We start from the raw sequence: 16,644 nt of genomic DNA on the forward strand, positions 1-16,644 counted from the left end.
TGTAGGTGAGGAGTAGCACTTTAAAGTCAGATCGGGCTTTAATAGGAAGCCAGTGTAGGGTGGACAAAACTGGTGTGATGTGATCAAATTTTCTAGTTTTAGTTAGTATCCGTGCAGCCACATTTTGCACGAGTTGAAGATTTTTTATGCTTGACTTATGTAGGCCTGAAAAAAGTGCATTACAGTAGTCTAGACGTGATGAGACAAAAGCATGAATTAGGGTTTCAGCATCAGCCAGAGTTAAAATGGGGCGAATTTTTGCGATATTACGAAGATGGAAGAAGGCAATTTTGGTGACATTTTTTATATGTGCATTAAATGAGAGGGAGGAATAAAAAATTACTGAGGTTTTTTGTGCTGGAGCTCTGGGATACATGACAAGTATCAAAGTTGAGGGAGATGTCCTGAAACAGGCCTCTGTGGTTTGGGGGGCCAACAATTAACATCTCAGTTTTATCTGCATTAAGCAGTAGAAAGTTTTGCGACATCCATTTTTTTACAGCAAGCCTCAAGATTTTGTAATTGGGAGGAATCATTTGGCTTAATAGGTATATATAATTGGGTGTCATCAGCGTAAAAATGAAAGTTTATGCCAAATTTGCATATGATATTGCCGAGGGGTAGCATGTAAATCGAAAATAGCAAAGGGCCCAGGACAGAACCTTGTGGGACCCCGCATTGCACTGGGAGGGTCTCAGATGTTAAATCATTATAGACCACGCAGTGTGTTCTATCAGTTAAATAAGATTTAAACCAAGCAAGTGCGTGACCCCGAATGCCAACATGATTCTCAAGCCGACTTCTCAAGCCGAAGAATCGAATGATCGATAGTATCAAAGGCTGCACTGAGATCAAGCAATAAGAGCACAGAAGTTAGGTTTGAGTCAAGAGAGAGAGCAGTAAGTCATTTGTGACTTTGGTAACCGCCGTTTCGGTGGAGGCTAAGGCTCTAAAGCCAGATTGAAAAGATTCATTAAGATTATTGTTTGATAGATGGTCAGTAAGTTGCGTTGCGACAATCCATTCTAATATTTTGGATAGGAACGGAAGATTTGAGATGGGTCTGTAATTTTTTAAGATTACAGGGTCGAGGTTCGGTTTTTTTAAGTAGTGGTTTAATGACGGCTGATTTAAAGGCCAGGGGCACCACGCCAGTAGACAGGGAGGTGTTGAAGATATTGAATAGGGCAGGGCCTAGAGTTGGGAAGAGTTTTTTGATGAGAGTTGCTGGAAGAGGGTCAAACAGACAGATTGAGGGTTTAGCCGTGCCAACCAATTTAGAGAGGGCACTAAGTGAGACGTTTTCAAGGCAGCATAGCGTATGGCTGGATTCAATGTCAGGGGGAAAGCCCATCAGAGGTTGGGAGGGACTCTGATTGTTGAGTAAGCCAACAATTTCATCTCTTATGAGATACATTTTCTTGGTAAAGAATTTAATGAATTTGTTAGCCGAGAATGCATGGTTTAGGGCCTTTGGTTGTTTCTGAGTAAGTTTAGCAACTGTGTCAAACAGAAACTTTGAGTTGTTTTTGTTTTCATTAATGAGCCTGGGAAAATATGAGGTTTTGGCAAGTGAGAGTGCCTTTTTGTAGTTACGTAAACTATCATTCCAGGCAAGGTGGAATACTTTGAGTTTGGTCGAACGCCATTTATGTTCAAGTTTGCGACATGCCTTTTTTAAAGGAGCGAGTTTCCTCCGTAAACCAGGGAGTTTGTTTTTGCGGAGCACGTTTAATTTGAGGCTTAACACATTCCCTGCCATAACTTATATCCATCAATATAGCCAGTCTGCCACCACTCTAAGCCTATGGAGATGTTCACCTTCTTTGCAGCGCTATAACTTTTTAAATTGTATTGCTAAATTGACATTACTATGGCCCATTCAACATCGATTATCTATTGTTCAGGATGTAGGAACATTATACCTTTTCATTCAAACATTCATACAAAAATACCTTCTAGAATATAAGTATGTTTTTATCATTTTCTGCAGTAATTCCTAGAACGTGAGTTATAGGCCTAAACGCATATATAGATTATCGATTGTCGTTTATTCCCGATACACGCTATATACAAATATTTAACTGCATATGATCCCATACGTTATGCGTCATCATGCACGGAGGAAAGGGGGGGGGGGGGGGGTCGTTTATAATTCCGTGATCGTCAGTAAATGCTTTATGTAGTATGGGTGATATATTGATCAGATTGGTTTGCAGTGAAATGAATAAACAATTGGGCTGAAAATAACGTTAGTGTCCCCTTACCGTTCGCCGATGAGACTGGCGGTGAAATATCCCAAGTATAGGACGTCGATCGCCTAGGTCCATTTACGGTTTGTATGTCGCAATAAACGCCGAAATCATATCGATTATTACGTTTATAAAGCGATCGATATGTACTATAGTGTCTGTCGGGAGCCTTGCGACAATGTCTGACGGCCGGATGAATTTAATAGACTCACACCTCCCACTTCCTGTTGTTCGAGTGTAACTCGCCCGACCATCCACCAGGCGGCGGTATTGAGCCGTCGTTGTATTGAGCCGTAGGGTCCAGCTGCAGCGCCGGAGGTGTATATATGAATTATGAATGCCATGGCGAAAAAATTAAATATTGATCTCAATATCGCTGTACAGCGTGGTCTGGCGGTCAAAGCATGGCGGGCAATAACGTGTTACAGCGTGAATGGCGGTGGATGTGTTAAGGGGAGCGACAATGTCGAGCGTGCTACGAAGGGTGGCGTTAAGTTTGTCTGTAAAGAGATCAAGGGGGCCAGAGTAAGAGAGGAAGGGAGAGAGGGTGTCTGGTAGGCAGTTAACTAGAATTGGGACAGTTGAGGCGTTAATACGACGGCTCATGTAGGATTCTACACTGTCTGGGCGAGAAACCGTCAAATCAATTTGAAATTTTATGAGGTAGTGGTCTGAGAGAGCAGGAACATAGGGAGAAACTGTCAAATCTGACAGTCAGACAGCGGGCTAGGACTAAGTCAAGGGTGTTCCCACCACTATGAGTGGGTTGGTCAACGATTTGAATGAGACCGACTGACCGACTGATCTAGAGTTTTGTTGGAATGAATGTTAAAATCACCAACAATAATGAGGTAAGGAGGTAGCTTACCAATAATGATGTAGTATAAGGAGGTAGCTTACCAATAATGATGTAGTATAAGGAGGTAGCTTACCAATAATGATGTAGTATAAGGAGGTAGCTTACCAATAAGGGCATTAAAAATGAATACCAGTATCCAAAGACTCATTCATTGATGAGTTCTCATGGCATGAAATACTGAATGGTTGTCATGAAAATGTATATATATTATGATTTTCACCATTGCATTGATTTATACTGATGATCATGTTTTGGTCTGACAACTGACTTGAGAGAAGAACTGATCACGACATGTGTTGACCAGCCTGCCCCCCCCAGTCATCGCTATTTCTAAGAAGACCTACTGTACTAGCCCACTTACGGTACTCATCCTCTAGCTCAGGGGTGCCCAACCTTTTTTTTAACCAATATCTACTTTTTATTTTGCCACCTAGCCGAGCGCTACCAGCCCAAATTTGACCTACTCTCGGCTAGTATTAGTAGTAATAGTATATTAATAATACCCATTCAATATGCACATGACAGAAAATATTATATGGCATATAATATTTTCTGTCATGTGCATATTGAATGAGTATATAATATAATATGATATTTTATTATCATTGTAACGGTGTAGTGTAGGAATTACAAGAATGACAAGAATGTTATTAATGAAATTAATGAATATTATCAAACGGAATTGTTTCTGTATACACATTTATAAAACGATCAAGGCATATATTTAGTCATTTTTTATGCGTTCACATGCGCTTTTCAAGAATAAACAAAAACGAGACTTAATGGGAAGGGTGTGCTTGTACATTTGAACATAGTTCCATGATACGTGGCTACGGTGGCTGCGTTGTGCTGAGAAAGAGGCGCAGATCCTCTTCTACTCTCGTTAGAAAGGATCTCATAACACAAAACGCACTGTGGTCTCGGGTCATCTTCTTGGCCAGTCCCAAGTAAATCCATATGCCAAGTATTTAGGATCATAACTTCTTTTACTCCGTTTCATAGTAGTTCTGGTATCGCTACTACTAAATTCTGCCTTTCTCTTGCCAGCATTTGGAACACACGCACGTGATGCGCCGCTTCTGACAACAGACTTATCCATTGCGAGTGTCCAGGTTAAATGAATCAACTTTATCATCAGCTTTATATGCTTGGCCTGGAAAGCCCCCCTCCCTGGAAGTGCTTTAGTTCAGTGTCGATCACAAATATCTGAGTAAACATTGACTCACAAAAGACCAGACGATATACCTGCACAGGGCTGTCACGCACGCTTGCACGTCGCGGCACTTTACGCTCCTCTGACTCACAAAAGACCAGCCGTGGCCTCAGTGATTATACAGTGCATCCCGAAAGTATTCATACCCCTTCACTTTTTCCACATTTTGTTATGTTACAGCCTATTTTTCCCTCAAACTTCTACACACAATACCCCATAATGACTAAATGAAAAAAGATTTTTAGAATTTTTTGCAAATGTATTAAAAATAAAAAGATTTAATATCGCATGTACATAAGTATTCACACCCTTTGCTATGACACTCAAAATTTTGCTCAGGTCCATCCTGTTTCCTCTGATCATCCTTGAGATGTTTCTACAACGTGATTGGAGTCCACCTGTGGTAAATTCAATTGATTGGGCATGATTTGTAAAGGCACACAACCCGTCTATATAAGGTCCCACAGTTGACGGTGCATGTCAGAGCATAAACCAAGCCATGAAGTCCAAGGAATGGTCTGTAGACCTCAGAGACAGGATTGTATCGCGGCACATATCTGGGGAAGGGTACGAAAATTATTCTGCAGCATTGAAAGTGCCAACGAGCACAGTGCTCTCCATCATTCGCAAATGGAAGAAGTTTGGAACCACCAGGACTCTTCCTAGAGCTGGCCGCCCGGCCAAACTGAGCCAGCGGGGGAGAAGGGCCTTGGCCAGGGAGGTGACCAAGAACCTGATGGTCACTCTGACAGAGCTCCAGTGTTCCTCTGTGGAGATGGGAGAACCTTCCAGAAGGACAACCATCTCTGCAGCACTCCACCAATCAGGCCTTTATGGTAGAGTGGCCAGACGGAAGCCACTCAGTAAAATGCACACGACAGCCGGCATGGAGTTTGCCAAAAGGCACCTAAAGGACTCTCAGACCATGAGAAACAAAATTGTCTGGTCTGATGAAACCAAGATTTAACTCTTTGGCCCAAATGCCAAGCACCATGTTTGGAGGAAATCAGGCACCGCTTATCACCTGGTCAATACCATCCCTACAGTGAAGCATGGTGGTGGCAGCATCATGCTGTGGGGATGTTTTTCAGCGGCAGGAACTGGGAGACTAGTCAGGATCAAGGGAAAGATTAATGCAGCAATGTAGAGAGAGATCCTTGATGAAAACCTGCCCCAGAGCGCTCTGGACCTCAGACTGGGGTGAAGGTTCACCTTCCAACAGGACAACGACCCTACGCACACAGCCAGGATAACAAAGGAGTGGCTTCGGGACAAGTCTGTGAATGTCCTTGAGTGGCCCAGCCAGAGCCCAGACTTGAACCTGATTGAACATCTCTGGAAAGATCTGAAAATGGCTGTACACCGACGCTCCCATCCAACCTGATGGAGCTTGAGACAATCTGCAAAGAAGAATGGGAAAAACTGCCCAAAAATAGGTGTGCCAAGCTTGTAGCATCATACTCAAGAAGACTTGAGGCTGTAATTGATGCCAAAGGTGCTTCAACAAAGTATTGAGTAAAGGGTGTGAATACTTATGTACATATCCGTTTATTCTTTGACATTTTTTATAAATTTGCAAAAAGTTCTAAAAAAACATTCACTTTGTCATTATTGGGTATTGTGTGTAGAATTTGAGGGGGAAAAAATGTTTAATCCATTTTGGAATACGGCTGTAACATAACAAAATGTGGAAAAAGTGAAGGGGTATGAATACTTTCCGGATGCACTGTACCTGCACAGGATGTATGATGTGTATTGGAATACTGTGCCTCCGTTGATGCAGGGGCGAGACATGGCAAATACACACAGCGGCCAGGTGGAAAACTCTATCTGAGTTGGGCTCGTGGATTTTCGCTTGATTTTTTATTTTTTTTGCCAATGTCACCTACCTAAATAATCTCACGGTCTACTTGAAACCAGCGAGCGATCTACCGTTCGATCGAGGTTGACTGGTTGGGCACCACTGCTCTAGCTGCTTGACATCCAAGATAGAATCGGTTTGATCTGTCCACAGGATTCGCACAAGGTCCTTGAAGTGCTTAAAGTGCTAGATTTTTGCCCAAAAAAAAGCCAAGGCCTGGAATTCCTTGAAAACAGCCCATTATTAACAAGGTGCTTAAAAAGTCCTTGAAATTCAAATCAACCATTCGCATTGAAAGTTTTGTTTATCCATGATAAAATTGTTCTGAATCAAGATTATTTTATTTTTTTATTTAAAGTGTAACTGTCGGAAATTGGTTTTAAGCCATAAATATTAATTTAAATATATTTTTCTATAAAATATATCTATTCACTGCATTTAAAAGTGAATTGTATCCATTTAAATGCCCATTTAAAATGAAAAATAATGCTTAGAAAAGTACTTGAAAGTCCTTGAATTTCATTTAGCAATGTTTGTGGGAACCCTGTGTCCAGGAAGAACTGAGGCACAGTGGTGCATTATACACACTTATTCCTAACCTTCAATCATCCATTTTATCCACTTTTTATGGGGCGACAGTGGAGGTAGAGCAGTCTCTGGTAATCCGATTCCCGGGCAGCGTGTGGAAGTGTCCTTGAGCAAGACACTTAACCCCTAATTGCTCCTGATGAGCAGGTTGGCACCTTGCATGTTTGCCTCCGCCGTCTGTGTGTGAATGGGTAAAATGTGAGGAACAAATTGTAAAGGGCTTTGGATAAAAGCTGCTATATAAATGCAGCCATTTACCATTTACATCACACATACAGCTCTGTTCTATGTGGAGCCTATGTGTTCCTGTTTGTCCATCCAAGATATCGCAGCCGTTCGAGATAAGAGCCAGGAAACCCCAAACCTCAGTGGTGAATCCAAATCCATGACCTTTGACCCTGAAGGTCTCGGGTGTTAGTGGTGGGTGGGGCAGATGGGATGTTAACGGTCCTTTTTGACCGCCTTTGTTCTCTCATCGGTAGATGTCAGGCTACGCAAGCTGGCGGACGAGAAGGACGAGCTGTTGTCTCAGATCAGGAAGTTGAAAATGCAGCTGGAGGACGAGAGACAGAAACACATGAAGATGGACAGCGGGTTCACAGACGGGGAGAGGATGGAGAACGGTACAGACCTGCACGTCATCGAGATGCAGAGTAAGTCTGGTGTCCACTGACATCTCCTATATTCTATTCACCCACAGAGTCCACCGACGTCTCCTATATTCTATTCACCGGATGTCATTCTATATTCATCCACATAGAATGCACTAATACCACTTTTATTTCTACTGCCGATACTGATAGTGAGCAGCGTAATACACCTTTAAGTTTGGGCGAATCCAGAGTGCTGATCTGATCCCTTACTTCCACTAAACAGTATAGACTTGGCTGGGTAACTGGACGAAAGGGAATGAGATATAATGACCCCCTTTTTCATTAGAGATCTAACATGCTTCTATCTTCTTCATTAGAGATCTAACATGCTTCTATCTATCTTCTTCATTAGAGATCTAACATGCTTCTATCTTTGATTTCCTAGGTATTTTGCTTTGATTTGGGACATACACATGGCTCTTGGCATCAGATTTTAATATAGGGGGAGGTTCTCCAATATCCTGTTGTAGCCTGGAATCGGCCCAATAATATGCCATGATACCAGTATGAGTGCATCTCTACTACATACAGTAGACCATCCTGATTGATTGGAAATGTTATCAAGTATTAACAGATTGCAGAATGGGTACAATACAGTACGGCTCAATACACACAATTGTTAAGGGGATGCAGACCAGAGAAAGACTTTCGTCTTGTTTACATCAGGTTCCCCCATTTACAATTCATCATAACATTTATGACATACAAATATACAGTACTGTTTATTTACAGACAGTTTCTAAAAGAGAATATATACATTTGAGGGGGAGGAAACTGTACATTGGGGGGGGGGGGGGGGGGTTGGGACATTTACCGGGGCCAGTTTCGAATTGCGGCCTCCCGTAGGTGCTCTTTTAGAACGGTTTTGAAGGTGGGTAGGGATTCACATTATTTTACGGCTGAGTGTAGGGCGTTCCACATTGTTGTGGCATAATTGCAAAACGTGTTTAGTCCCTTGTTTGAGCCGAATTTGCTTTCAAAACACTCGGTACATATGTGTTGGGCCTCGACATAAGCCAATTATCACAAACATTTAGAATTATCAACCATTTAAATCTTGTTTATTATACAAATTCTGACATTTTATACATTTACCCACATACACTTGTCTTTAAAAACTCACAATACAGTCTTGATCCACATGACATTCTCTAAACAATCTAGAAATATTGGCTACATTTCTAATGAATCACCTTTTGAAATAACCTTTGAAATGAGTCTATTATGCAAGCTCACTGGTGTTTGTTGTGTTTCTGTCTGTAGGAGACGCCAACAGACAGATTAGTGAATACAAGTTTAAGCTTTCTAAAGCAGAACAGGAAATGGGTACAATGGAACAAAACGTAAGTCATGCAGATTATTATTCATTTGAATGTGATTGTGTTTTTATTCCTGACTGCGTTTAATCTGTCCTCCAGGACACATTTTCCTCTATGATGACATTAATTTCTCTTCAGAAATGAGTTACTTTGGTGAAAGAAGTTCTCCAACATTTAACACTTCATAACTTGTTCTATCCATGTACAGGTTAATAGACTTGAAGGGCAAGTGACAAGGTACAAGTCATCGGCTGACAACTCAGAGAAAGTAGAAGACGAACTAAAGGCAGAGAAAAGGAAACTTCAGAGAGAGGTAAGAAAGATTAATTAAATGGTCTATTTGGTGTAGACTTCTGACTAATGAACGGGTGGCCAAAAGCCTTTTCACATCCAGGATGATTTGATGTGCAAAATGGTAATAAACAAAATTTTCATTCACATATTGTCAATAATTGCTCTCACTGGTTTCGAGCGATGGAGGCGGGGGGGAGACCAGAGGGTGGAAAGGAATCCCAACCTGAGCATGACATAAGAGCTTTACGACCGTGCCAATGGCTTTAAATCAGGTTTCCCACTGTATAACACATTGTGGTAGAAACTACCCACCCTCCTCCACTAATCGATACCGCTCCTTTGTCTACCTTAAATACCTTTCCCACCCCTATCCTAACTTCCTTTGTGTCTCACCCCCCCCATGTCTCATCTGTCCCATCCTCCTATCTAAATCATCCCCTCCCTCCCACCTGGTTACCTGGCCCCACCCCTTTTATCATGTATAAATAATCTAGTCACAATGTGAATTTGAGGAGCTCATTTCCGGGGTCCCCAAGGACAGGGTTGGGTCCTCATAAGCCAATCTCCTGTTTTAACCTAATAAATGTGTAACAACTGACTACTTGATCAGCAAATGATTGCCTCGGACATCCGCAACATCGTCCATGTGACTGTCTCCCCCTGCTTCCCTTGCAGCTGCGTACATCCCTGGATAAGATCGAGGAGATGGAGATGACCAACAACCACCTAGTGAAACGCCTGGAGAAGATGAAGGCCAACAGGAACGCTCTCCTGTCCCAGCAGTGAGCCGCCCGACGTGGCATCGCCACAGAAGCCCTTAAAAACTCTCACCTCAAGACCTTGTCGACTGCCATAGTGTGTCTGGAGCACATTTCCACTATACCGCTGTAACACTTTAAAAGGTTGTGTAGCAAAACCAAAAACACTTGTAGCGCAGGCCAACGGAACTGTGTCTCGGATGAACCACGAGTGGTTTTGTCATATTGCTGTGGAAGGGAGCCTCGGAAAACCTAAAGAGTTTAAAATAAAGAAACACTAACTGGGACTTTTCATCATTTGAGATGAGTACCGTGTACTGAACCAACCCATCCGATTAAGCGGACTTGAGCGCGTAATCCCGATCAGGCTGGCGATGAGGACTTTGTAGACTCGACCACTAAACGATGTGCTTATAATTGTGCACGGTGGCGTTCACACGGTCCTCGTTTCTAAATATTTTGAAAGCTGTAAAGTTAGTTGGTGCTTATTTAAGAGTTGCTGGAGAGACATACGATTTCTCTACTCACTTTTTGTTTTTCTCTCCAAAGCTTTGTACTACATCATGTTATTCACAGCATTTTATTTCTCTCTGGCTGGGTGCTTGGCTATTCTTTGTTTTGTTTGTTCAAAATTATTTTTATTTTTTTTGATAAGTTGCATGAATGAGTATAATAATCCTTTTGAACTGTTCAAACCCTCACGGCTGCCCTGCACCTCTTCCACAACCACAGTCAAGTGCCTTTTCAACACCTGGAGACTGGAGGATTTTACACCATTCTACAAAAATGGAAGAACTAATTATTTTAACTGGTACAGAATAATGTATAAAAAAAAAGTGGTCATTATTTGACGATATATACGGTAGAACCAATTGTCTGCTGCGGTTTCATTGCATTTTCTTATTTTAATAATATTTAAGATTTTTCTTGAAAATAAATGTTTAAATTACTGAACTGTACATACGAGGTGAGTCCATGGGTCATTTCTATATAGAAAAATATTCATTAGAGTGAAAACTAGTTATTGGAATCACGTCAACAGACCTACCAGTTATTTCTAAATTCATAATTTGTACATTTAAGAATACATGTTGTCTATCAGTATTCGTGAAGATGAACAACTCAGCCAGAACCCAGAGAATTAAAGGTGATGTAAACTAGATCTGTAGGAAGGTGACTGGAGACCGCAAAGGGCAAAGCACCTAGGGGGAGCTTTAGGGTTTAAAACATTATAAAACAGTGAAGCAAATTTTGGGCCCAATTCATACTTGAGCTGTGTGAGGATCTTTATTTTTTATTAAAACAATTGCCAGGCATTTTTCAATTCGAAGCTCAATTATTCAAAGCTCTTCCCACAGCACAGCATCACTATGAACCAACCCATGAATGTTATTATTTTTGCCATTGCTTTGACACGATACATTTAATTAAGTTTAAAAAAATTCTTGGAATTAATTTGTCACTCAAGCTCACCACCAACAAAACTGCATTTTCACAGCCCAGTTTGTGATCAAACTGATAAAAGTACAAAACATAAAATTTAAGTATAGCATAGCATTTTGCTAAGTCACAAACTATAGAAATACATTCAAAACATGTTTTTATAATTGTTGTCCATTCATCAATGAATATTTGGGTGGGATAGAATTTTTTAATATACAAAATATTTATTTACAAACATTAAAGACAAAAGTAGAAAATATAGCAGCTTGTAGCTTTAATTTTCAGTGTTGTGAATCAACAGACTCAGCACCTCTCAAACACTTTATAGAGGTCAGGTAGGTTTGCGATCTGAAGCACGCTGCCGTCCTCACTGAAGTGCTTTGGGGGACTGAAGAGGCTCCGCAGAGCCTTGAAGATGACATGCTCCACCTTCCAGCGCCACAGGTTCTGCTCTCCATCCTGAAACAGACATTATACCGAGGATCACTCCAGCTCTCTCTGTTGATCAATAATATCCATCACGACTGGCTTACTGACAACAGACAAGGTTGTCTAATTCACTCATTCAATCTTTAATACTTCAAATAAATACACAGAGGTGGTCAACTCATTTACAGTGTCATTGTGCGTTAATAGATACAGAAACATCAGAACAATTAAGAGCACATTTATATTAAAATGACCCATAGACACTAGAGTGTCTATTGCTCTCACATTAGAGAATGTAATTACGGTATGACATCTTGAATTATTTACCAGACTAATGTGTAGATGTAAAGGTTTCCTTTGAGGTTAGTTTGTGTTGTATTTCAGTGGGGTTCTCTGTGGTTCTACCTGCCCCCTCTGATGAGGTTAGTTTGTGTTGTGGTTCTCTGTATGCGGTTCTACCTGCTCCTCTCCTGGCTCCGCCTCCAGGACGTACTGCTTCCTGATGGAGTAGAACTGGCTGCACTCCTTACTGAAGTCTCTGAAGCACTCCCTCTCATTGTCCCAGTTCACCTGCTCAACGACATGTTGTTTTACAATACATCTCTAGCTACTCTTAACTGTTCATTCAGATGCTGTTACTTATCAGCAAGATAACAAATGGGTACTTTTCCTGCAGTCCACAAGAAACAATATCTGCAGTCCACAAGAAACAATATTATATGTATAAATATATAGTGCTGTGAAAAAGTGCCCCCTTACCGTTTTTTTTTTTTTTTTTAATTATTATTTTTTAAACAAACAAACAAACGATAAGATATACAAGCATTAATTACAGTGCATATCCAATTAAATTACCATTTAGTCAAATGTCTTATACAGGATATACCCCTAATACCTGTTATCTAAACCTACACACATATGCTCCAGCTCGTACCCCCCCCTCCCGGACCCCCCATTGGATAATCCATCCATTATCCCTTGTTCCTAACCAGACACTACCATTATATGCTAGCTTTTATTCTCTCCACCACTTCTAACCACATTGTCATTTTGGATTCATTGAGACCCAAAATTCTTGCTGTAGATATTTCTTGATAAATCACATCGAGATATGTAAGAGTCCAGACCTTCCGGCAAATTTGTTCCGGTTGAAACCATCGTGATGCCATCAGCTTTTTAACCACTGTGATACCGGATAAAACCAATCTCTTTAGCTGTGGAGGTACTGCATGTTCAAAGACATCATTCAGCAGTAATACAGAGGGGTGTACAGGTATATCCAGAGTTAAGAGATTTGATAATTGCTGGGTCACTTCTTTCCAAAATATCTTAACTGGTGGGCAGTCCCAGTACATGTGCATAAATGTCCCTTCGTCCCCATTTGTACATAGGGAGCATTTGGAGTCTTGTTTAAGACCCATTTTGTTCAGTCTTATAGGAGTTAAGTATGTCCTGTGAATATAGTTAAGATTGATTTGTTGATGGTCCGGGTTCCTTGATGCAAGTCGTACATTTGCCCAGGCCTCTTGCCAGTCAAAGGCTGTCTCCAGGTCTGGTATATCCCTCCTCCAGACTGAGTCTAGATGGAGGGTTTCATACGAGGCCGTTAGTAATTGATGATAAAAATCTGAAACGAAACCTCTCGATGTCTCTCTTTCATAGAAAAATTTGTGGTATCTGTGGTGTACAATTGGTATCCTTAATGGAACACCGTGAGCCTTCAAACATGCCAATAACTGTGTGTAAAAATAATATGTGGACTTGGTGAGATACATTTTTTTGCGTATTTCATTGAAACTACAAAAACCCTGTTTGTTGAAAACGTCTCCTAATGAGTATGCCTTGCTTTTCCCATCTAGGGAATCTTATAGGTTGTTTTCCAATCAAGAGTGCATTGTTATTGAATAAGGGAGTATGATTATGCCATTTATGTGGGGTAGAATATTTTGTGTTTCACGCCATATCCGGATCGCATGAGTGATTATGGGGCCAAATTTCCGTTCGCATTGCTTAATTGATAATTTGGTGTATACTATGCCCTTCAGCCTATGTGGAGCTACTATATTTTCTTCTAAATTTCTCCAGGATACTAATGCTTGGGGATCAAACTATGTTGTTAGTGGTCTTAAAGTGTACGCCTTAAAGTAGTGGTAGAAATCTGGAAATGCCATACCTCCGTCTGCTTTGTTTCTCTGTGCGGTGGATCTTTTTATACGTGGTAGTTTGTTATTCCAAATAAATTTGTATGTGGAGGAGTGTAATTCTTTCCAGTAACCCTTTGGAGGGGGTAACGGTAGCATTGAGCTGAAGAAGTTGATTCTAGGTAGGACGTCCATCTTAACTATTGATATCCGTGCCTGTACTGAGTTTTTAAGTTTTGACCACCTGACAAGGTCGTATTTTATTTTGTTTTGGATTTTTATGTAATTGTGCTTCACCGTTTGGCTTATGGCAGGGAATATTTCAACTCCCAAACATCTAAAGTGTTTTACCATCGGTATCTCTTTTGGGAGGGTTATATTTCTTTTTGCAGGGGCGTTAAGTGGGAGGAAGGCCGACTTCGGCCAATTTATCCTAAATCCCGATAAATCTCCAAAGTCCTCAATCAACTTGAGAAGAGGAGACAATGCGGTGTTGGGGTTTTGCATGAACAGTATTACGTCGTCCGCATATAAACTAATTTTGTGTTGTGTGCCCTTGATTATGATTGGTTCTATGGGTTGGGATTGTCTTATATATTGTGCTAAAGGCTCTAGTGATAGATCGAATAGTCCGGGACTAAGAGGGCAACCCTGTCTGGAAGAACGTGATACCGGAAAGATTTCGGAGATGATTGTACCTGTTGTAATCATGGCCGATGGGTCTTTGTATAATACTTTAATCATATCAATGAATCCTTTTCCTAACCCCATCCTTTCTAATACTGCCCATAGATACGACCATTCCAACCGGTCAAAAGCTTTCATTGCATCCAGGGACAGTATCGCCTTAGGTGTGTTGTCTTCCTTGTTAGCATCTAGTACGTGTAGTAATCGTCTTATGTTATCAGTGATCAAGCGGCCTCTTATGAAGCCAGTTTGGTCCGGATGAATTAAAGATGATTATGCTTTTGTAGTCTGATGGCTAATACCTTAGAGTACAATTTGATACCGGTTCCGAGGAGGCTTAAAGGTCTATAACTACCGCACTCGGTGGGGTCTGTCTTTTTTAAGGAGGACTGTTATGAGTGCAATATTGTCATTCTTATGGAAGTTCCCCTCCTTGACTGAGTATAAAATCATATTTAGTAATAAGGGTCCAATTATGTCCCAACAAGAGAGGTACATTTCTGGTGGGATACCGTCCACTTTGCATTTCAGATATGGCCTCCCTAAGTTCATCTAGTGTGATCAGTGTTTCTAACTGTTTAGCGTCATCCTCTGAAAGTTTAGGGAGGTTAATTTGATTAAGATATGTGTCCATTTTGTTTTGATCGAAGGTCGTATCTGATTTGTATAAGTTGGAGTAGAATTCTTTGAATGTCGTGTTTATTTCTTTGGGTTCTGGAACAAGTCCTTGTTGTGCTCTAATGGTAGTTATATCTGCAAATTTTGCGTTGACTCTTAATCGCATAGCTAATAGGTGACTTGGTTTGGAACCTTGGGAGTACTGCTGTTGTCTTGTGCTACGTATTTGCATTTCAGATTGTTGTCTGTATATGGGTGTTAATCTCTTTTTTTAGTATGTTGACTTGATTTTCCAGTCGAACCGAGTTGTTGTATTGTAAAGAATTAAATAACGTTGAGTAAAGCGTTTCCAGTTCAGCTAGTTTTGAGCATTGATTCTTGCGTATTTGGGAGGAAAAGCTATCAGTGAAATCCTTGATCATTCCCTTTGTCGTCATCCATAATATTCTGGGGTCCTGCACCGTATTCGCATTCATCTGAAGGAATACCGTAAGAGCTTCTTTGATTTGTGTTATGAATTCCTTGTTATTGAGCAGCATCGTGTTAAATCGCCATCTTGGGGCTCGGGTTGATAGTATACCAAGTATACCAAATGTTCCTTTTAGGAGTAAATAACAGTGATCTGATAATGCATTGGGTATCATTTCCACATCGTAGTTATCAAATAGTCTCTGGGATGTAAAAATGTAATCTATTCTGGATAATGTGTTATGTCTCGCAGATCGACAGGAGTACTTCCGGGTCGTGGGGTTAAGTGTTATCTTTTATTTTTATAATGCGTCACACTTAAATGTTTCAGATCATCAAACAAACAAACCTGAGTAAATATAAAATGCCAAGGATGGCACAACCAGTTATTAGGTTTAGGGGGAAATAACTTTTTCACATGGGTGATACCCGAATAACTCTTTACCTTCAATAAATGGAATGATCATTTAAAAGCTGCACAAACTTGCAAAAACAAGACATCGGGAAGGGGGCAAATACGGTACCGTACTTGAGTGAGGACAGTGAGGAGGGACAGTGAGGAGGAACTGCTGGGAGGAGACAGTGAGGAGGGACTGTGAGGAGGGACAGTGAGGAGGAGACAGTGAGGAGGGACAGTGAGGAGGGACAGTGAGGAGGAGACAGTGAGGAGGGACTGTGAGGAGGAGACAGTGAGGAGGAGACAGTGAGGAGGGACTGAGGAGGGACAGTGAGGAGGAGACAGTGAGGAGGAGACAGTGAGGAGGGACTGAGGAGGGACAGTGAGGAGGAGACAGTGAGGAGGGACAGTGAGGAGGAGACAGTGAGGAGGAGACAGTGAGGAGGGACAGTGAGGAGGGACAGTGAGGAGGGACAGTGAGGAGGAGACAGTGAGGAGGAGACAGTGAGGAGGAGACAGTGAGGAGACGGTGAGGAGGGACAGTGAGGAGGAGACAGTGAGGAGGAGACAGTGAGGAGACGGTGAGGAGGGACAGTGAGGAGGGACAGTGAGGAGGGACTGTGGAGACGGTGAGGAGGGACAGTGAGGAGGGACAGTGAGGAGG

At 41.4% G+C, this 16,644-nt stretch overlaps 2 protein-coding genes across 4 annotated transcripts in view; one reads left to right on the forward strand and one right to left on the reverse strand.

Annotated features, from left to right (window-relative positions):
* lrrfip2 (leucine rich repeat (in FLII) interacting protein 2) overlaps window positions 1-10,756 on the forward strand; it is an 81,652-nt gene extending 70,896 nt beyond the window's left edge. For both annotated transcript variants that reach the window (XM_084322088.1, XM_084322089.1), the window contains 4 exons: window positions 7,256-7,426; window positions 8,690-8,769; window positions 8,954-9,058; window positions 9,715-10,756. In XM_084322088.1, the coding sequence (XP_084178214.1) occupies window positions 7,256-7,426; window positions 8,690-8,769; window positions 8,954-9,058; window positions 9,715-9,825 (467 nt within the window). In that variant the 3' untranslated portion in view covers window positions 9,826-10,756. The remainder of the gene's footprint in view (window positions 1-7,255; window positions 7,427-8,689; window positions 8,770-8,953; window positions 9,059-9,714) is intronic.
* An 82-nt stretch (window positions 10,757-10,838) lies between these two features.
* mlh1 (mutL homolog 1, colon cancer, nonpolyposis type 2 (E. coli)) overlaps window positions 10,839-16,644 on the reverse strand; it is a 39,545-nt gene continuing 33,739 nt past the window's right edge. For both annotated transcript variants that reach the window (XM_084322086.1, XM_084322087.1), the window contains exons 19-20: window positions 12,129-12,239; window positions 10,839-11,699 (exon numbers count right to left, since the gene is read on the reverse strand). In XM_084322086.1, the coding sequence (XP_084178212.1) occupies window positions 11,544-11,699; window positions 12,129-12,239 (267 nt within the window). In that variant the 3' untranslated portion in view covers window positions 10,839-11,543. The remainder of the gene's footprint in view (window positions 11,700-12,128; window positions 12,240-16,644) is intronic.

The sequence above is a fragment of the Notolepis coatsorum genome (genome assembly GCF_963971535.1).
Source record: "Notolepis coatsorum genome assembly, chromosome: 9".
Lineage (NCBI taxonomy): Eukaryota > Metazoa > Chordata > Actinopteri > Aulopiformes > Paralepididae > Notolepis > Notolepis coatsorum.